Source organism: Coturnix japonica, chromosome 5, assembly GCF_001577835.2.
Source record: "Coturnix japonica isolate 7356 chromosome 5, Coturnix japonica 2.1, whole genome shotgun sequence".
Classification (NCBI taxonomy): Eukaryota; Metazoa; Chordata; class Aves; order Galliformes; family Phasianidae; genus Coturnix; species Coturnix japonica.
This window is the reverse complement of record NC_029520.1, coordinates 12,444,567-12,464,714: the sequence shown is the minus strand read 5'-3', so window position 1 is coordinate 12,464,714 and position 20,148 is coordinate 12,444,567. Positions and strand designations below refer to the sequence as shown.

General features: G+C 41.6%; 1 protein-coding gene across 2 annotated transcripts; it reads right to left on the bottom strand.

Moving 5' to 3' along the window:
• Positions 1-1,080: 1,080 nt before the first annotated feature.
• DKK3 (dickkopf WNT signaling pathway inhibitor 3) lies at positions 1,081-18,467 on the bottom strand. 2 transcript variants are annotated; one of them, XM_015863990.2, is made up of 7 exons: positions 18,225-18,465; positions 16,223-16,360; positions 15,702-15,785; positions 6,704-6,796; positions 4,793-4,937; positions 3,732-3,888; positions 1,081-1,624 (listed from the first exon to the last, which is right to left on the bottom strand). In XM_015863990.2, the coding sequence occupies exons 1-7, from the start codon at positions 18,414-18,416 to the stop codon at positions 1,378-1,380; spliced, it is 1,056 nt and encodes a 351-aa protein (XP_015719476.1). In that variant the 5' UTR covers positions 18,417-18,465; the 3' UTR covers positions 1,081-1,377. The 2 variants fall into 2 exon arrangements, with proteins under 2 accessions (XP_015719476.1, XP_015719477.1); XM_015863991.2 differs by having other exon boundaries at positions 1,249-1,621; positions 18,225-18,467.
• Between the last annotated feature and the right edge of the window lie 1,681 nt (positions 18,468-20,148).

The following is a 20,148-nucleotide window of genomic DNA, read 5'->3' as shown; positions in this document are numbered from 1 at the left end:
AGTTGGTGGTGGAAAAAGTCCTTGAACTGAAAGGCTGTTCTCATGAAATGTCTTTCTTGCTCCTGGTGAAAACGATTCGCATCGATTCCAATGCCCAGGGAATTTGTTGAAGGTCTTGTATAGACCAGAAGTGGTGAGGGACTTGAAGGCTAGCAGTGCAATCAGTAACTGCTCACTGGTTTATTGGTGCTTGCTGTATAGATTAGCTGTAAGCAGTAGAGGTTGCATTTGGGAAGAAGCTTTGATAATACATGGCTTGTGACATCTTTCATCGTGTCCAAATAATGAATGGTGATGTCAGTACTCCTAAAAATCATTAACAGTGGAAGAATTACCTGGGGGGGAGGGGGGTATGTTCATCAAGGGCAGAATGCTGCCATATGTGGTGCAGTATTTAGTTACAAGGCATGGCTTGCTTGTAATTGCAGTTATGCTCCTGTCTATGTATGTGTGGAACAAGTATCCACTGTAGGAAAAAAAAAAATCTATACACTTTGTATTCAGCCTGTTGAGCTGTTCTGCAGTTACTAATACTTTATTTGGACATTGAGAGACAAAGCCCTGAACTGTCAAGTTGAAAACTCCTTTAAAGAAGCCAGTTGTTCTTATGTGCGTGTTTGTACGTAAACAGCATTTGTTATTTACATGGAAAATGCCATAGGCTACTTTCCTAATGGAATGACCCTTATGCAGTGGAAGAATCCAAGGATCACTCTATATGGAAGGGCCGAACTGAAGGGATGCTCTGTAACTATGGAACAGCAGTTCTTATGGTGAAGTTTGATGCTGAACAGATGATCTCCGTTATACACAAAAGAAGAAACTCTGGGTATATTCATCAGAAAGGGTAAGCATCCCTTCTTTCCATCTTTCCTCCCAGAATGTGTGATGGGAGGGATGTGACAGCCCAAATGTGTATGTTGTAACTTTACCTGTTGCATTTTAAAAAGACAAAAAATCGCTTAAATTGGAGACTGAGGTGGTATAAAAGGGGTTCTTAGTCCAGACAAATAACCTGAAGTGTGTGTACAGGAAATACTTAGCAGTTGTTTCTGTAGGCACTAACAACTTGAGATTATGTATGCTTAATGTGGTTTTTAATGAGTACAAGTAAATACGTTTATTTCTGCTGTACAAGGGAAAGTATTAATCCAGAGGGAACACCGATACCTTTCTTATTTGTCTTTGATGGGAGGTTTGGTCCAAAGATTGAGTGAATTCAACATTGATTTGAACATGCAGGTTTGGTGCACGAAAACAGATGCTCAATGAAGATGTTTATTGCACTTCTATCCAGCAGTATCTGTTAAGGATTCATGTAAGCGAGACACTAGACAGAAGTTTCTAGAACTAACTAAACTGTCTGGTGCTTGAACATCATATTTCACCTCCCAGCAATGGGTCATGAGCTGGGTCATGCTCAGACTTCACACCTGCTTGGTCCTCCAGCCTTTCTAATTCTTTCTGCACTTCCTCAATGACGCTGCTTTCTTTGTAATCAGAAAGAATATCTCTGGTCATTAAACCGATGAATGGCATCTCATCCATGGTTAAGTGTTCTTCTTTTTCATTATTTCTGGTTTCATTGGAGGACAGTTGACACACAGATGTAGTACTGTGGCTGCTGGAAAAAGAAAGACATCTGGTCATACAGTGCATCTTCTCATGCTCTTTTTGCTAGTTCTTAATAAAATTCATAATATCCTGCCCTGTAAAAGCATACTAGTTATGTAAAATTGTCAGATCCACCACAGATGACCTTGTAAACATCTCATTGCTGTGTTCTTCGCAGCTGGAAATTTGAGAGTTTTCTACGTACAGAGTGAGAATTGAGTTGCTAATTGCAAAGCGTGTTTGGTACTAGGACACAAGGTGGCAGTGGATGTCAACACAGCCTGGCCCCTCTGCCAGAATCAGTCATGGTTAAGTCCTTTTCCTTAATGCAATACTAAGGTCAGAACATTGTCCACTTTAAAAGAAGCACAGACAGTGTTTGTCATGAAACCACAAAGCTGAGAGAACCGAGTGCTGTCTATTTGGATCTGAATAGACATCTAGGTGTATTTGCTGCTGCTTGCTTGAGAAGTGGCTCTGCTTGCCTGCGAACAGATGTCCCACTTGTGATGCAGGGGATTTCTGAAAGGAGCAAGAATGATTTAGTCTTGTTGGCAGAGGAATAGAATTCTATCATCGTGCATCTTTGCACTGCATAGGACAGCACAGAGTCACATGTCCCTGTTACTGCGAGCTAACTGCTACATGTGCCAGGCACCTCACAACAAACGTGCTTGAAGCTGCAGTCTCTGTTTCACTAGCAGTCGAGGGTAAATGGGTTAAAGATGTTCTTTAGGCTTAGTCTGTGTACATTTTAAATTGTGTGTTCTGCTTTTGAGGCTTTCTGAGACTTTCATTTCTGGGAAGACAACCTGAGTTCTCTAGGATATAATCTAGTATTTTCAGTGCGTTTTTCATTTACTAATAATATTCAGCCAAGAGTCATTTAAAGCAGAGATGGGCTCTCCCTTTCTCTTGACAAAAATACATTCTCTGAATTCACTGTTCAGGTTCATAGTACCAGCATTATGTTGCTGTCTGAGCCATTGGCAGGTGTTATGCACAGTATTTATGATAGCCCTAAACAGGTGATTCTTGTGGCTGTAGCTGGATGGTTCTGTCTTATTCACTTCCTAATTGATTTCTGACCTGAGTTGTTCTCCTTCCTAGATGTAGGATCTGCTGACATATCTTCACTGAGGTGAATGGTACCTGCACTTTAACTGCTTTCCGTGTGCTGAATGGATGGGATCAGTTCTGCTTGCTTCCTTAGATCCCATATATGAAACTTTACTATCCAGCTGCTTTTTGTGCATGAAAAGTAGAAAGAGTCGTGCACCAAAGAAAGATAATATTAACCTATGTATAGCCTAGGTTTCTATCACAGCTTTGCTGTGTTGTTAAAAGCTAATGTAATGAAATTAGCAGTGTGGCAACAAATTTGAAGAGCTTATTTTACAGTTAACATGTAAGTCTTCCAAAAATGCTTTTATGCATAAATTCTTTTTCTCCTCATGAAATTGCTGGTGATGCAAATAACTCACCTTTTAAAGATGCATCAAAGCCATGATACACAAAAAGGTTTTACCTTCTAGCAGAAAAATATGGAGTCGGTCTATTTCATATTCCCTGAAACTCATGAAGATACTGAAGAGGGAGGTCTGCACAGTGTGAAGTTTTTCAGGTCTGAACTGCAAGTCTAACTAAAATGTTAGCAAAGCCAGATTTTTTTTGCTGTGCTAGAAATAACCTGTGAAGCTGATCCTTGGTACAAAAACATGCTTGTTTAATCCTACTAATGTTCTAAAATGTCTTGTATGCATGTAATATGAGCAAGCAAAACATCCAATAGAAGCCTAGACTAACAGAAGATTGCTGGATGAGGGCTGCACATGGAGAATGAAATTGGAATGGTATTTGATTTACTAAACATCTGTTAGTACTTTATAAATTAAAATGCAGTAGAAGCCTGATGCACAGACTTCATTCACGTGGGGAATAAGCCTTTGCCAAACTCAGGCACTTCTGTACAGGACAAAGCATAAAGGCTGAAACAGTTTCGAAACTAGTGATGAGAAAAGCCATCACAACACTCTGTAGTGTGAAAGGTTCAGCAAGTTCCATCTGTGTTAGAGGAACCCAACAAGCACTTCCCTTGCTCATGTTCCGATCTTTACCTCTGAGGTTGGCAGATCAAGCCACTTGCACATGGGCATCGCTCTAGTACTCCGTCAGGTTCCAGTTCCCAGGTGATCAGGTTGAGAAGTCTGTTCGAAGGATCATGGCAAGGTTCACCTTCTTTCGGTAATGGAGTGCACACAGGAAACAGCAGTTCTGCACACCAGAATGAGTGAGTATTATGAGAAGTTGTTAACTGTATGCTAAACTGAGATGAGCTAATCTTTAATATATGTACAAGATATTTAAAAAAGTCTTGATGTCTTTTTAAGTCCCATTGCAGATTAGGGAGCCATAAATAAACATTCATTCCACTGGAATGGGGGGGGGGGGAGGGGGAAACAAGCAACAATATATTAAAGTATCTACCTGAAGTAAAAAGAGATTTGGAATTATATCCTGTTACTGATAGGTTCAAGTGGCCTAGGTTAAAAGCTCTGAAGAACCAGTAGGCAGAAAACAGTAACAGAAGATGGGCCCTGACTAGGCAGGATTCAGGACTGATGTCAGGTCTGGTATCTTGTTCTCTTTCCTTTCTCCTGTAAGTCAAGTTTCATGTTCCTGTGTAGATTGACAACATAATCTGGAACATCGTTTCTCCTGTCTATCCAGTCAGCACTGCATAATGCTGTGCCCTGGAAGGCTCAGATCAAGCTTACAAGTATGAAGTACAGCTGTAGTCTGACTCGATGCCCTGCTTCCTTCAATACAAAGAAAAAAAAAAACTACTTAATCTCATTAATTTCTTTCATAGATTTAAAATTCTGGTTTTTGCTGTACTGAGTGAAAACCTGACGCAGAACTCTGTGACTGCTAAATGAGGCATCATTTGAGGCAGTAGGTTTTTGTGCCTCTCCTGCTCTTTCCCCCCAATGTGCACTAGGCTTTTCTTTTACTATTGTACACCTCCGTCAGGCTCATTCTTGCTCCAAATTTGATTAAAGCTTTTATAATGAAGTTAAAACTGTGCACATCCCAGGCCAAAAATGTTGAATCACTTCACCTAAGCAAAAGAGCTCAGTTATATAATGAATGGGATGAAAAAGCAAAACTCGTGTACCTTTCTGAAAAGCACAGCAAGTTCCTGGGTTGCAGTCGTGTTGGTTCTCACAGATGGTACCATTTTCTCCTCTTGAAGTGGCTTTCTTGCACTCACCCCAAACACAAAGCTGGTCTCCGCAGCATTCAACATCCCGTGAGCAATGCTTGCGAATGGAAAAAGCAGATGACAAAACTGTCGCTGTAGCACTAATTGCCTGCCTCAGCAGACAGTTAAGCACAGATTTAGCTTCAGAAGATGGCTGCTTAGATTTCCTTTAAACATGTAGCTGCAGTATTCCTACTGTTGGAACAGAATTCTCAAGCACATATAAAAGTATTTGCTAGGTGGGCACGTCCTCATCAGAGCAATGGCAATGGTGTCCCTTCTATACTCCTATGTATTCAATCCTATAGAATCTGAATTGGTTTTTAGCATAGTCATAGTCATGGTAATTGGTTGGCAGCCAGGCGTCCTTCAGTGTCCTGTACTTAAAGACAACCTTTTGTCATCATGAGACTAATGAAACATCACCAGTGGAATACAATTCAGTCCATCAGTTACAGTTTGTTCGGGAGTGCTGGTAAAGAACAATGGAAATAAAATAAAATAAAATAAAAAAATAATAAATCAAATTCTTAGTTGCAATAAGAACCAGACTCCATTTGTACCAGGAATCTTAAAAAAATATCTCTGTGGAAAAAAAGCTCTGTGAAAATGGAAAGTGCAAATCTCAAGCTGAACACGGCATTGACTGACAGTGGTCCCAGCATTTCAACTATGTGCACGTAATAAATCAAGCCAGTAAAAGCGCTGTGATTTTTTGTTTCTTCTTTTAGGTTTTTGATTATAATCTAAGATTCCTGATAGGTCAGCGTTTTCACAGCTTTTTTTCTGTCTGTGTAAAGCCCTGTCTGGGCAGCTGTACAGAGTCAGAATGTCTTTGCCAGCGAGTCCCATAGGAGGTTCTCAACCCAGGGCATGAGGTAGGACTGCACTGCTAATTATGAAGGAAAGTGTTATGTAACTGTTGGAGGTCCAGGTCAGGGAGTTGATACAGGTACCTTCAGTCTGAGCTCACTTCGCAACAGGAGTGTAGCTAGGACCAAATCTGTGCTTTATGCTACAAATGCTTTAGTTTTCTCTTCGCTGCTTAGTAAAGCTTTTAGTTTCTATAACATCCCACCTGGTTTTTAATTACTCCATGCTAGTGTGAAAAAATGATCGTTGCAAGACAAAAAGAATAAGCTTTTTTAGTGACAAGGGCTTAGAATTCAGGCCTTCAACTTGACTAAGTACTGAATCCGCTGAAGCCAAAACAGCTCTTTGAAACAGTCAGTTTGGTATTTTCACAATTTCAGGAGGGATTTTCATAATCCAATTGACTACATAATCTTACTGCAAGGTTTGCTTAGCTGTAATTTAATGGCCAGCAAATGCTTCATAGAACAATTTGTTTCCTGAAAGGCCTTCAGCAGGACAGAGGTGAAAGGGGGCAGTTAGGTAAAGCCCTTCTTCAACAGACTGCTTTTAAATTGACTTTTCACCACAGAAGAAGCCTGAATTTCGCAGGCACTGTTACCTGCAGGAGGTAATTCAGCAGCCGTAGCTATTGCCAAGAATGTTTCTCAACTGAAAAGATGGAGATTCACCGCTTCCTTTGGTTCAAGGATTGAAATAAGGTAAATGATGTAAGAGGATCACATATGGTGACAGCTGCACTACAGCACTGCATAAGTTGTCAGTACAGGGAGGAGTTCAGACTGCTGCTCTGAGAATCAGAAGCTAGAAATGACCAACTGTCAGCCAAGCCTTAAGAACTGGCACACTCTTTGCCCATTGTGGCTATCTCCAGGGCATTAGTTTATGCTGTCCTTGGGCAACCTAACAACCCAAACTCATCAGGATGAGTAGAGTAGTTTCAGGACTTACCGTATGCTGGGTTTTACAGGGCTGACACTTGTACTCAAAGGTGGAGAACTGGCAATATTTTCCTGTGTCACAGTCTTCATCAATGATGCATTCCTGGAAAAGGGATAACAATGTGGTTTACCACCATGACAGGAAACCAAACCTCTTGTTGAAACAGCAGGTCTTGGCTGATTGTGTTTCTTGTTTGGGAATCATGAAAAACAAACAAACAAAAAGCTGCCTGATTCTTCGTACAACCCCAGTTCCTTAACAGAACAACGTGGCTGCAGAGCATTAAGTGGCTTCACTTGTTTAAATCATTAAGACCAGTAACCTCAAGAAAAGTAACACCTGTCATTGTTCTGTTATTTAGTGGAGAAAAGAAAAAGTAACAAGAACACCCAACCTGAAGACATGAAGGTATCTGCAATAAAGCTATTAAAGCTACTTGTATCAGAGTTTTATCATGACTTGTTTGCTGTCTTTTGAGATGAGACAAGAGTGAAGGGAAGAAGCTACACTCCAGCAGCAGTAGACAAGAGTATCTCAGAACCTCAGCAGCACAGCTTAGTTCCTTAAGCAAGTAATGAGAGCCCCAAGGTAAAAGGGAGATGTGTGTTTTTCTCCATATAACTTCTTTGCTGCCATTTGCAATGCGCAGGTAATTTCTTCTCAAGACACAAAAGCAAAAGGAGCTTTGCAGAATGTGAGCTTTTAGGCAAGGAACAATTTCTGTGCTGAAAAATGTAGTGCTTCTATCCATGGCATTGGAGACATTAAACATTCCTGGGGATGTTTCCTAGAGGTCACCTCTTAAAAACCAAGCAATTATGGAATGTATTTGCATGGCATTTATTTTCACATGGAATTAATTTCTCCAGGCTCGAAACAATGTAGGCAGGAGAAGAATAAAGCCGTAGTGCTGTTTCTGCCCAAGTCCATTTTACTGCACGCCCCCTTGTTTGTGCCATCATAAAGCTGATGCTTTTTATTACTGGTCAGTACAAAATAATAAATAAATAAATAGTCTCCAAGTTCTCTGCAGAAAGCACTTGACTGCCTGTTAATGTTAATCTCGATGCTTCTCAAGTCAGTAAAGTTACATTGAGTTACATGCTTCTAGTTACAAAGCTGTCACTTCAGCTGTGTTAAGAGATTAGTTTGACTGGATTTAGGTTGCTATAAGTCAGCATAATGCTTTTGCAGCATCATTATTCCAGCACAGAAATAGCATGTTCTGCTTCTTTGCTTTTGTGTTGCTCCACAATCAGGCGGGTCAAACTCCTTATGTTATAGTGTCTTTAAATGTTAGTGCTTCCAAGTTAGCAGTTGGCCTCTTCTTCTCAGCTTCCATATTCTCTCTGGCCAATTTTCTATCTGTGTAGCTTTGTCAGCTTCCTTCATGAATCCCCTTGTATAAGCCATGCTCAGAATAAACCATACGATTTCATTCCCGTTACGCCTGCTTTCAGGCAAACATCCAGGTCTGCACAGTCAGTTTTTCCAAACGTCCCTTTCCACAGAGGAGAAATTTTGTCATAATTATTTTTAAGCTTATGGAATAACTCTCTCTACCTCTACAACCAGCTAACAGTTAAGTTGCAATTCTCCAGCTGCTGCTTTCTCTTGCATTAGTGAATCCCCTTTCAAAGGCCTTTTCCCCCTCTAATCAAATCATATCTTACCAGTTTAAACCACAGATTTTCATGAGCTTTTCAGCTGGGGAAAAAAAAAAGCCCTTCAGAGTTTCCTTTCCTGGCACATAACAAGCTTGTTTCCATAGACCCTCTTAGAGCTATAAAAAGTTGTGCCACACTCCAAACCAGCTTCTTTCACTCAGATTTTATCATCCATAGTCAGTGTAAAACACTCAGCAATCCTCATGTGTGGATCTGCGTGTGTAACCGTTTCTCTTTTTGTTCATTCTTTCTAACCAGGCTGCAGGCCTTTTCTTATCAGGCTACCTTGAGACTCAACTGCTGCTAAATAAGAAGCATCACCATCAACTGCAATGGACTCTGAGCATATCCACATCCTTCTGGAATCCTGCAAAGTGAGGTATCATTCAAAACACTGTTTTTGCAGAGGCAATGGTGTGTAAACTGAGGAGAGGGAGTGTGGCTTCTGACATGCAACAAAGCACAGAAGGTGAGAAGACATCATAAAGACAGAATTAGCTACACTTGTAATGATGTATATCTGTTTGAAATCTTTTAAGATATTATCCCTGTTTATTTAACCTAGCAGCAAAGGAACATGCTCATTGAGAAGTGCTCAATAATAACACAGAGCGAAAGCAGGGTTGCCTGTTCATGAATGAGTAACTGGTATACACACACAACAGAAGCCAGGATGGAGAAGGATGTGATATTGTATCCTACAGTGAATGTCCAGCAACACCTGTAGGCAAGTTGAGGGTTAGAATTTGTCCCAAAACCCACAGGGAAGAGAAAAGGAAGGGAAAAAAAAAAATTAAAAAAAAAAAAAGCTGAAGTGGTGGAAATGGTTCCTTGTATTTGAAGTAGACTTTTGAAACAACAGCTGCTGAAAGAAAACTCACTTGTCTGGTCTGAAACAGATGCCTGAGTGTGAGAAGTGATGTAACTGGCTTTGACAAGGGTATTTTCCTTCCTACTTAATGTTTACTTGTGCATGGAAAGGTAGAGAAGAAAAGTTTTCTTGCAGCCTGATACAACAATTTACACCTCACCACTCATGTGCCTTTGGCCTAAAGGCAATGTAGCCTGTTTAGGCAGACTGTCTTTGACTGGTGGAGTGCAGCCAACTGTGGTTTGAATCATGTTATCCTCTGCCCGTATCACACACGAAGGATGAATAGGGAGAAGCAAAGGATGTCCCATTTGAATTTATGAAAGCAGAACTACTCATATGCTTTCTTGCAGAAACTCTCTTTTATTTGTAGTGTTTATCTGGTTTCTGCCATGGAAACCTCAGCCATCCCATCTGCTGGTGATATATTATGTACTGAAATCATGTTCATTTCACTTTGCTCTTTTTTCCCCCCTTCATTTCTAATTAACAACGTATTTTTTTATCACCTTAAGCGTAGTCTATAAAATTCTAATTTTACATGACAATTCTGACACCGACTTTAAAAATAACAGTAGATTTTAAATTAAAAACTTAGATTTAGCCGTTCTGTTCCCTCTGGCCATTCATCCTTCCTCCCACATTCTACCAAAATGTCCCTCTTCAAAGATAATTTTCTATGAAATTTTCTCTTCACTCTTCGTATCTTCAGCTACGATTTGTCTGGGACAGGTAAATGACTCCCTGGAATAAGCTATGCTTTCCTTCCAGGCTCTCAACACTTGACTTTAGTACCCAAAGCAGAGGAAGAAGCTGTTAATGATGACATTCATACTTTCAGTGGTGACTAATACATTTTACAGACCTAAACAGACCACTAAGGTTCAGGGGGAGCATATGGAACAGAAAATGTTCCTGTGAGTGAGATGCAACAGTAGCAGAGGAGCTCAGTAGCTGTTTTACACCATGGTACACTGACTGCTCGCTCTGACATGACAACATCAGTAGGATTCAAATGGGAGAAGTATTTCTTTTCCTCCCTTTGTGAGTCATGTGGCCTACTTTGCTGGCTTTTTTTGGTCCAGCTGTGTTTTGTGATAACAAAGCTTCTGAGACTAAGAAAAAGGAGAGACAGGCTTTTTTTTGTTGCTTTTTGGGTGTTTTTTTGTTGATTTGTTTTCTTTGCCTTGGCACTGTCAGTACAGCTGTAAGCCCAAACAGCCCATTTTGACAAAGATTTTATTCCTAAACCTCTATGGCTTTCAAATTCACAAGCCATAAAGAGACAAAGATCACCGATACCACAGAGGTAATGAAGTTTTGTCAGGCCTCACATAACAAAGGAAGCAGAGCTAAAATGATGGTTGGTTCAGCAATTATAGAAACGTATTCTGGTATGACCTGGAAAATGTGCTACGGCACCTCTTACATTCTGCTATGACAACCACGCTCCAAAATCTTCTCTAAACAAAAAGCCCTTTTGCGAGTTTCTTAAATCTCCTAATATAAATTAACTTCCTCTTCAACATAAAACTTACTGTTATCATCCAAACATGGAAGCTAAAGATCCCTCCCAGCAAGTTCCAAGGCTCACTGCATTGTATCTGTGAGATGACATAATTTTAACCGTAGCTGAAGTGCTCCAACAAAAGCACTTGCTCATGTTGAAACTGGCATTTCTTAGCAGTTAGCACTTCTAAGAGTTACTTTTGTGTTTGCATATCCCCTTCTAGTTTTTGTTTTAACTTCTACAAACCACTTCACATTGGGCTGGTCTCCATTACTCCAACAGATGGCAAAAACTGCTGAGTAGTAAGGAAAAAACCATAAAAAACTATTTTATATCCTAGATGTATTACGTACATTAAAAAAAAATATGTCAGAAATGCACATAATGGAATATTGTCTTATGGAAACTGCACCAGAATTTGAACTGCAGTAGTGTTCCAGTTCCTAATCTCTTAGTTGTCTAGACAGAGCACATAATGCATTCACATTTATTGAGATACGAATTAATTTGCCTTGAAATATCTCAAAAACTCTGTAATAGTTTCCAGCAGAGCAAACATCTCGCTGCTGTCCTGCCAAGTACACAGTGCTCATAAAAACAAGGACTACTGTTAAAAAGAAGGCATTCGGAAAAGATCAGACACGAGTTGCAAATTATGGTATTAATCACAATCCAGAGCTGTGTGGAAAAGATGTCTGTTTATCTGGCTCTTCAAGAAGAATGTGACTTCTGAGATCAAAAGCAATACATAAAATAGAAACCATTCCCTCAATTTTGCCTTAAAATTCTCAAGACAACTAATCTCACCCTTTTCCTTTTCTGCTTTCAAGAAATCAACATTTTAATAGGATAGAATCTCTGGCTCTCCACATGGCACTGTGTAAGTGAATGTGAAGTATGTGTACATGACAGAAGTGGACACAACACAAAGGCATCTAAGCTTTGAAGGTTCCAAAAGCAACCAACAGCTACGCTGGCCAATTCTGTCAAAAAGCCTAGGGCACTAATTTAGGGAGGTTGTAGTCAATAACCTACCTGCCACCAAAATGCATGTAGGAAGTCCACAGCTTTCTGTTTCATCTACTTGCAGCGCAGATAACAGCAACCCTGTCACAGATCAGACCCTTTTGCTCTTAATATTTCAGGTCAGAAATAAAATAGAATAAAATCATTGTATCCACAGCTTCAATGAGTAGAGACTATGGGGGAAAAGAAACTACACACAAAAGCAAAAAAATAAAAAATTCCTGACAAATGCTTTGGGATATTGAGAGAAGCAATGCCAAGATGCTCTGTCAGATCATGTTTTGTTCATTCACAGTGAAAACCATGCAGTAATTTAATGGCAGGTCCCTGTGCAGAAGTATTCACTTTATTTTCCTCCCTCTCTGTGTTCTTCTCAGTAAATAATATAATAATCTGATCCTGGCAAGACTAAATACAGTTTCTGCAAATGCTCCTGAGTAGAAAACAATGTAATGTACTTATTTCAATCTATTTTGCAGTGTTATCGGAGGAGGCATATCAGGAGAACGATTCCAATTTGCCAGGAAGAAATAAATAAACACAAACAATAATCTGGCAGTGAATTAACTTAGTCTGAAAATTCAGATGTAGCCACCTAAGAAAGGAGCAGAAGTCTGTGTGTGCATGTGGATGTAGCCTTTGAAATATGTTGGGCTACATAATGCAGTAGCTATCTGCAATAGCAGAGCTCTCTTCTCAGCCCTAGAGCAGGCAGGATGGTTTATAGCATGACATTTCTGTTCTTTCCTCCTGTTTGCCAGGTGTACCGTCAGCAAGGCAAGATGGCAGAAGTTCCAACAAAATCTTCCCTTAGGCCTTCCTGCAACTCAGTGCCACATGACCCACGCCGTTATTTTTTCCTTTGTAAGTATTACAGGGGCTCTGTGATTAGACAGTTACCGAAGCACAGTAAAGCTGTGGTACCAAGTTCTATAGTGACATTATGCCTAAGTAGTTAGTTAACCATATAAAGATGCAGCCCTCATTAAATGGTGCATTCTGAAACTGCATTTCTATGTAGGCGTCTCTTCTCTCTACAACTGGCAGCTACAAAGCTTCCATGATTCACTACCAAGCTATGTAGGTTTTGACAATTTATAAAAGCAATCCGGAGTAGCTGTACACAGCAGGGATGTGAAACATCTTTATGACATGATACAGCTTGGCCATTTAAAGCAGATTTTGCTCTAGAAAGCTCTACCTTGCAAGCTGATGGGGGAACTAGAACCCCAGAAATTAAATACTTATTATGTTATTATTTTCTATTTCTTCCTATCAGAGTAAAGATAAACCTCTTACTTAAAGGCTTACAAATACTTTAAATGGTCATTAGAATGGGATGCAATGTATTCTAACCTATGTCTACAAATAAACATTTAGGACTTTGGAGCTTTTGTTCTTCAGTTACTTCCTTAAATTCCTGTATCAGGGTCAAGCCATATTTAGTCAATCAAAGCAAACACAATTACTTCCAGAATGCATCAAATCAGCTTGTAACAGCATAGTGGTACTGTTCTCACTGTCAGAGCCACAGCATTTCAGACAGCAGAAATAATAGCTTAGTATCATAGGGCTTCTCTCCTAAGCATCTGAGTGTTTGAAATGACTGATCAGCTGCTGTGTTTGCAGAAGGCAGGGCCAGATACACCTGCGTATGCAGGCAGATACCCATCTGTCCACAGAGAGAGCAAACATCTTACACAGAACCACACTGGAAGCACCTCCCTTCACACTCCCACAAAAAAAACTAAGCATCACACAAGATGACCTTTACTTTCTACCCAATGAGAATGTGCAGCTGTGAGCTGAAGAGCTTCTGTTTCCAAGGCCCAAAGGAATGCTTTTTACTTTGCCAAAGCCCATTGATAAGTGCATGACAGTCCTGCAGTTCCCTGGTATACTCTCCCTTAATATTAGCATATTTAAAAACCTGTTTTGAGAAAGAGGAATTAGGTACAATAGACTTGAGTTAGAAGAGAGTTTATATAAAGTACTGCTCATAATACAACTGAAAAGGAAGGCAAACAATCTTTGCGCAGCAGATCTTACCAGTTCATATTTCATTTCCTTTTATTTTTCACTTTTCATGCCTCATTTTCATTGGTTAGGCTAATATATCACAACTGAAATAGGAGTCATCAACAAACCAGGAAATATTTTCACCTCACAATAAGGAGCACTGTTACTTTACATTCTGTACTCAGTATTTACTGAGTTTTCTCCTGGAGCTACTACTTTCATTTGGGTGTTAGGCTATGTTCCCTATGATTCTATGAAGTAAATCTGAATATTTGAACCTTAAACCTTAAAATCAAGTGAATGTAAAACCCTGCTCAGACATAAAACCATGCTACCTATTGCCTGCTGGATTGAAGCCTGACATCTGTGCTGGTAACTGTCAGGCCTCACTGACATGTGAGAAAGTGAAAGTTGGTCTGGGAATGTAAGTGGCGCCTCCAAATAACGCAGCACCTCTCAAGAGCTGGGTCTTAGTGCCAGAAATGGCAAGAGGCCTTGCTCATCTGGAGGCTCAAAATACTGATAGTCTTCTAACCAGCAAAATACTATCAACCAGCCATTCAGTAACAAAGGGCACAGTCTAAAGAGGATACCTTTATAATGCAAAGTCAAAAAGAAATCCTGTCTGAGGAAGGAAAGGGAGTAGGAGAGGGGGAAAGATTATGCCTAATGTTATTCTAATAGTGTATCCCCACTATAAGTATGCATATATACATATATATATATTTGTATTACAGAAACGTATGCTTGCATCTGTTTTCAGAGTGATATAGGGTAGTACAGGCATTTGAAAAGTTGTCCCAATTTATTTTCTGTGAAGCTGCTTTTCTAGTGCTGGATTTGACTCATCAGTATGTGGACCTATGAAGCAGGTCTGGCTTTTTGCATTCAGTTTCCCTACAAGCATAAAAGTTGAGTTTGTGTGCTAGCATGTGCCTATTGCTTTTATTTGGCAGAATGAAAATAAAAACGCTGTTCTAAAAAGTCACCAATCTGAAGGATGCCTGAATGGCTTCAGAACAGTCGGATGGTTCCCATTGGCTGCCTCCTCTCAGCCTCTGCTACCAAAATTTCCATCCTCAGAACAAAATGTCAGTATCCACCCTTATTTAAATGGCTGTTAATACTTAGAGCTACAATTAATTACACAAACCACATGTTGTGTTATATTCTTTTCATCCAAAAGTGTCGAAATACTGAGTTTATTTTCATACCAAAATATGGGATCATCACTTCTCACTTCGGGAAGGTCCTGAGCCTGTATTGAGGACAGGAGCTTCTTATTAGATTCCTGTTGTTAAGCAAACGTTCCTGGGATTGCAAGACTTGGGTAAAGAATATTCTTTACCTTTTAATTTTCTTTGTGAACCTTTAGACAATCATGTTTCCTGGAGTAAAGGGAATTGCCCTCTACTCTCCCCCTCCCCAGAATGACACTGCACAAAGAGCTCTCACCACAAGGCTAAGCTGAAAAGCAAACAGAGAGTATTTTTTCCGCTGATCCTCAAGACAGAAAATATTTATTTTCTAAGTGTTACAGTCTATTGAGGAATTTCTCCATGAAAACCAAAAGCATGGACAGGGCCATTTTGCAATTGTACTATAATAGTACTATTGTACTATTTAAGTACAATTGCTTACATCTGATGAACAAATTCAGTATTCAGATGAAGCACCTCAGCCACAAAGTAGAATCTCTCCTTATATTTTATAATGCAACGTTCTTATATTAAACTAATGAAAAACAAAAACAAATTACAGTAAAATCTGACTGCTTCCACCTGGTGGTTTTCTGTGTTTTAAACCATCTGGAAATACAGATATATCACATCACAAGTTATTCACGTTCTGCAGAATTATGAACTGAAAGTATTTGTTTAACTTTCACGAAAAGGAAAATATGGATTCACTTACATGATTTCTTTTGTTTTCTCCATCCTTTATGGATGTAATAATTGTCTCAGAAAAAAATGTTGATCCAGTTCTGTTATCTGTAACCTGATAAGACACACGCAAAAAAAACCAAGAAATTAAGCTGCATTTATTATAGTCCTTTGTCACCCTGAGTCCTGTATTCCCCTATAATTAAACCTTGCCCGCTTTTTCCCCATTTTTCAGGCACTCAGATAAAAACCTTAGTTAAGAACTACTTAAAATGTCACCATAACAAAGATGAATGAGAGATGATCATTCTTTTATGATATCTGTAATTTCCCTACCTGTGTTCTCTTCAAAATAATTATTTCACACTAAACTCTATGACATATAGCCCTAAAGTAACCAGTCAAGCAAATAACAGACAGTAAGACCCCAAAGTAGTCATCAGCGGTGAAGTTTGTGCTTCAAATTTCTCCCCAAAACATGCAAAATTATTTTCACTTTTGAAGAAAAGGCCATGAGGATGAACACCTTGCTATATATATGTTCTCACATACCTTATCAATTTCTTGATGAGTCTGTACAGTTTTATTGCCAATTCTGGTTTCTGTGTTGGACTCATTATGGTAGGTGGGAGGTAAGTTTTCCAAGTTTACTTCTGATAATTTTTTTGCCCCTTCTTCTTCAGCTTCCATCTGCCAAATGGAATGAACTGAAAATTAGCAGCAGTCATGCAAAAGAGAACAAGTAACATTTCTTTTCCAGCCCTCAGTAACGCCCTGATTAATTGTGTGATGCTGTTACTATAGATCCCGCTGTATGAGAGTGCTTGCTCAGCTGTTTCAGTCAGCAAACACAGCAGCTCTTTTCATGGACTACAGAAACACTGGGGAGCTAAACCTCTGAGCTCTGGACATTTATAGTAGAGCTGAATTCAAATTCCTGTGATGAGAAAGTATATTGAGGTTAGTGATGACTTGGTATCTGCACAGGCTTTCTGTTTTTCCCAGAAAAAACTGAATACTTCAGTCCTTCCCACCTGACAAAGAGGAGAAAATATTCTGGCAGGACAGAGCCACAGCCAAAGCCCCTTGAAATCAACAGGAGTCCAACAGGTCAGGGTGCACACAGCCAGAATTTCATTCTCTCAGTTCCCATTGTCTTTGACAGATGAAGAGATGGGGAGAATACTCTCTGAATCAGAAAACAGAGTGAGCACAGCAAAAGGGCAGAGTCTTGTAAACACTACGGACCTGGACCTGGTTTATTCACTTTCATAATTTGTGATTTCTGTAACAAATCAGGAAACACCTCATCTCCTAAACACTGCAACAGGCTGCACAGGGACGTGGTGGAGTCACTGACCCTCAAGAACTGTGTGGATGTGTCAGTGAGGGACATCATTCACTGGGCAGTGTTGGTGGTGGTAGGTGGGTGGTCGAACTGGATGATCTTAGAGCTCTTTGATTTAGAGCCTTAATGATTTATGATGAATTCAGCCAGAGTGAAGGACAGAATTTTTCCCAAGACAAAATGTCTCTTTTTGGTGATACTTCTAAAGACAGTTGCAAACCTCCCTAAGAGCAAAGCATTGGCTCAGTAACTGAGGCAACCTTCCCATAAGGAAGACACAGATTATATCTGATCTAACAAAACTCAGAGGATCCATCTTTGTGCTGCGTACAGACCAGCCCTCAATCCAGAACAAACATTACCTATAGGCATGGTAAAATCAGCAGAAAATGTTGCTATGTCCTTATTTTTATAACTAAGCATAATTTGTGCATTCCGAAACATGTTTTTGTTTAAATGGTCTGTCTCAATGTGTTTACAGGCTCCACGAGATGGATGACTGGAGCAGACTTAGCCAGCAACCACCCAGATAACTGTAACGGGTCAGAAATGATCTAATTACAGTAAACAAAAGCCCGTGTCCCTGGTGGACTGCGAGTAAAAGGATTTTTGGACGCTGCAGCTTTACTATGTGAAAGAGAGCGCCTGGAAGGGAGGATCTGAATGCGATGGGAAAGAAAGCCCAGCAGCGAGAGGAATGTGGGAGTGAATGTCGTGACGGCGATGCGAGGCAGTGGCTGCGGTCTGGCGTTTGCTCCCAGCTTTGAAGCAGGTCCTGTGCGATTCCGGGCAAGTCACTTGCGATCGACACATGGAATGAGGTTAAAAATAAGGCGCTCCCCCACATACTTCTAAAGGATTGCCGTAGGAAATGCAAGGATTTCAGTCCTTGCTGGGGATCGCCTCAGCTCCCGCACAACACCATCATTTCTCCGCACCCGTCCCCTCGCCACGTCCCGTTCCCTCCCTGCCGGGTCCGCTCGGACACCTGCCCGCAGCTCGGCCTCACGCTGCAGCAGGGGGTTCTCCCAGCGCCACCCGCAGCGCGCACCACCAGCACAGCGCCAGCACGGAGCGCGGACAAGAGCCGAGCTGCAGGGTACGGCAGCTTCCAAGGACGGGAAGCGCTGCACGAGGCGCAGGGGGAGCTCGGGCTGCAGCCGGGAGCCCCGTCGGGGCACGCGCTGCGCCGCGCTCCTCGCTCACCTCCTGCACGGCGTTGTGCAGCTTGTGCTGCGTGTCCTCCATCAGCTCCTCCACCTCCCGCAGCATCTCTCCCAGGCTGGCCGCCCGCCGCCGCCCGCCGCTCCCGGCCGCGGAGCAGCACAGAGCCGCCAGCACGGCCGGCAGCAGCAGCCATCGCACCCATCGCAGCCGCAGCCCCGCTCCCAGCCGCATCCCCGACGCTCCTCAGCCGCCGCTGCCGCTGGTCGCTACGGGCTGCCGGCGCGGAGGCGGGGCGGACGCGGGCGGCTCCTCTGTGCCGGGTCGGCCCCGCAGCCCCCCGCCCGCTTCTGCATGGCCCGGCCCCACAGATGGGCGGGAAGAACGCGAGCGTGGCGAGGTGCGGGGGGATGCTGAGGGAAGCGAGCTCCGTGGGGTTTCCCTCAGGGACGCAGAGCTTTCTGTCGGTTTTTCGAGCGGGTTTAATGCAAAGAGGATGGAGGGAGCTGCTTCACATCTCCGTTACGCATCTTGCTTCCCCGTCTCCAGCGAGGTGGCTCAGCTGCTGTTATCAGCGCTGCCATCGGCCGCTTCTCACAGAGCTGATATGTTCGGCAGCTGCCTGCCCAGCACCTCGGCCTGCACGATGGCTTCTTGTCACACTTGTTTCCTCAAAAACTCCAGACAACGTCGTCATTTTGTATCTGCGTGCATCCTTCCCCTGCCTCCATGCTGCTTTTCCTCTGCCTGCTGCACCCCATGGATTCCACAGACGGTTGAGCTGTGTGGTGCCAAGAGAAAACAGCCCCGTACACCTCATTTAATTCTGGAGCCTGGAGGAGAGGTAACAGTGAGCAAAGTATTTTTGCAGAAAATATATGTTCTGAAAATGTGGCACAAATGGGTTATTTCAGTCATCACCACTATAAATTCCACTGTTGGCACACTGAGGCTGGCTGCAGAGTGCTAACAGAGGGCAGCAGACATGCTTAGGGCCCATGTCTCCAGAGGGAAGCCCTTCCTCCAGCCTCCCATCCACAGCGCATCACAGGGAGGTAGAACTGGTTAGGTTGGAAAAGGCCCTTGCCATCAGTTTTGTTTGGTGCCACAGAAGGTCTCCTTCTGGATATGCCCTAAATCTCAGTGTACCAGTGCAATAGTGGGTTTTTTGTTTTGTTTTTTCTTTGAGAAAATCTTCTCAAACTATGACAGTTAAGTAATAAAATGCGTTAGGATATAATAAATTAACTTTATTCCATCCCAGAGTCTGTAAGGCTTAGGCCAGACTCAATACAAGAACCTTACATTTGATTGGAGGTAAAAACACCACAGTGAATGCGCTCCTGTCAAAGGCAGCTGTCATCTGAATCAGTGATTCCAGAGAATAGAAACCGTCTTCTGCTTGGATGGATTGTGAGACAAAAGAGCACGTTCTTGCAAGCAGCAGGGTTGGGAGTTGTGCACGTTTGATTTATTTCTTCCCACACATTGTTTATTGGTTGAAAGGCAGTGCATTATAGTGCATTATATCCTGTGTTCTGTGTTGCAAGCATCTGCTGTTTTGCGTGTTTGTTTACCATTTAATTGAGTTCTCTTCCCTTACCAACAATTGTACTGTGAACAATCGATCAATTAGCTGTGGGGGGGAAAAAAATAGCAAGTTGTCTGGCCAACCTATGAAAAGAGGCATCCCTCTGAAGTGTTTAAGTATAAACATCATACAGCAATACAACAAAGACCAAATCTTTTACCAGCAGGTAAAAGTTCAAGAAACTGGAAGCCTGTATCCCACGCTAAAGTAAAGTGGAGAGGATGAGAGAGGCTTAGCTGAGCTAAGAAAGGGAATTAAGAAGTGATGTTAGCAGTTTCTTGCATCTTGAGCCATATGTTTCTTGGCAGTTCACATGAATTTCCCCTGAGAAGGCTGTACCATATGGCTGCTGTCAAGCTGACACTGCCATGGGGT

Coding starts and splice junctions, on each gene's coding strand:
- DKK3 (XM_015863990.2), bottom strand. CDS start 18,416: ATGCGGCTGGGAGCGGGGCTGCGGCTGCGATGGGTGCGATGGCTGCTG. Junction 15,786..16,222: donor CTCATCAAGAAATTGATAAG/GTATGTGAGAAC, acceptor GTGTCTTATCAG/GTTACAGATAACAGAACTGG. Junction 1,625..3,731: donor TTGATCTGCCAACCTCAGAG/GTAAAGATCGGA, acceptor TTCTTTTTCCAG/CAGCCACAGTACTACATCTG.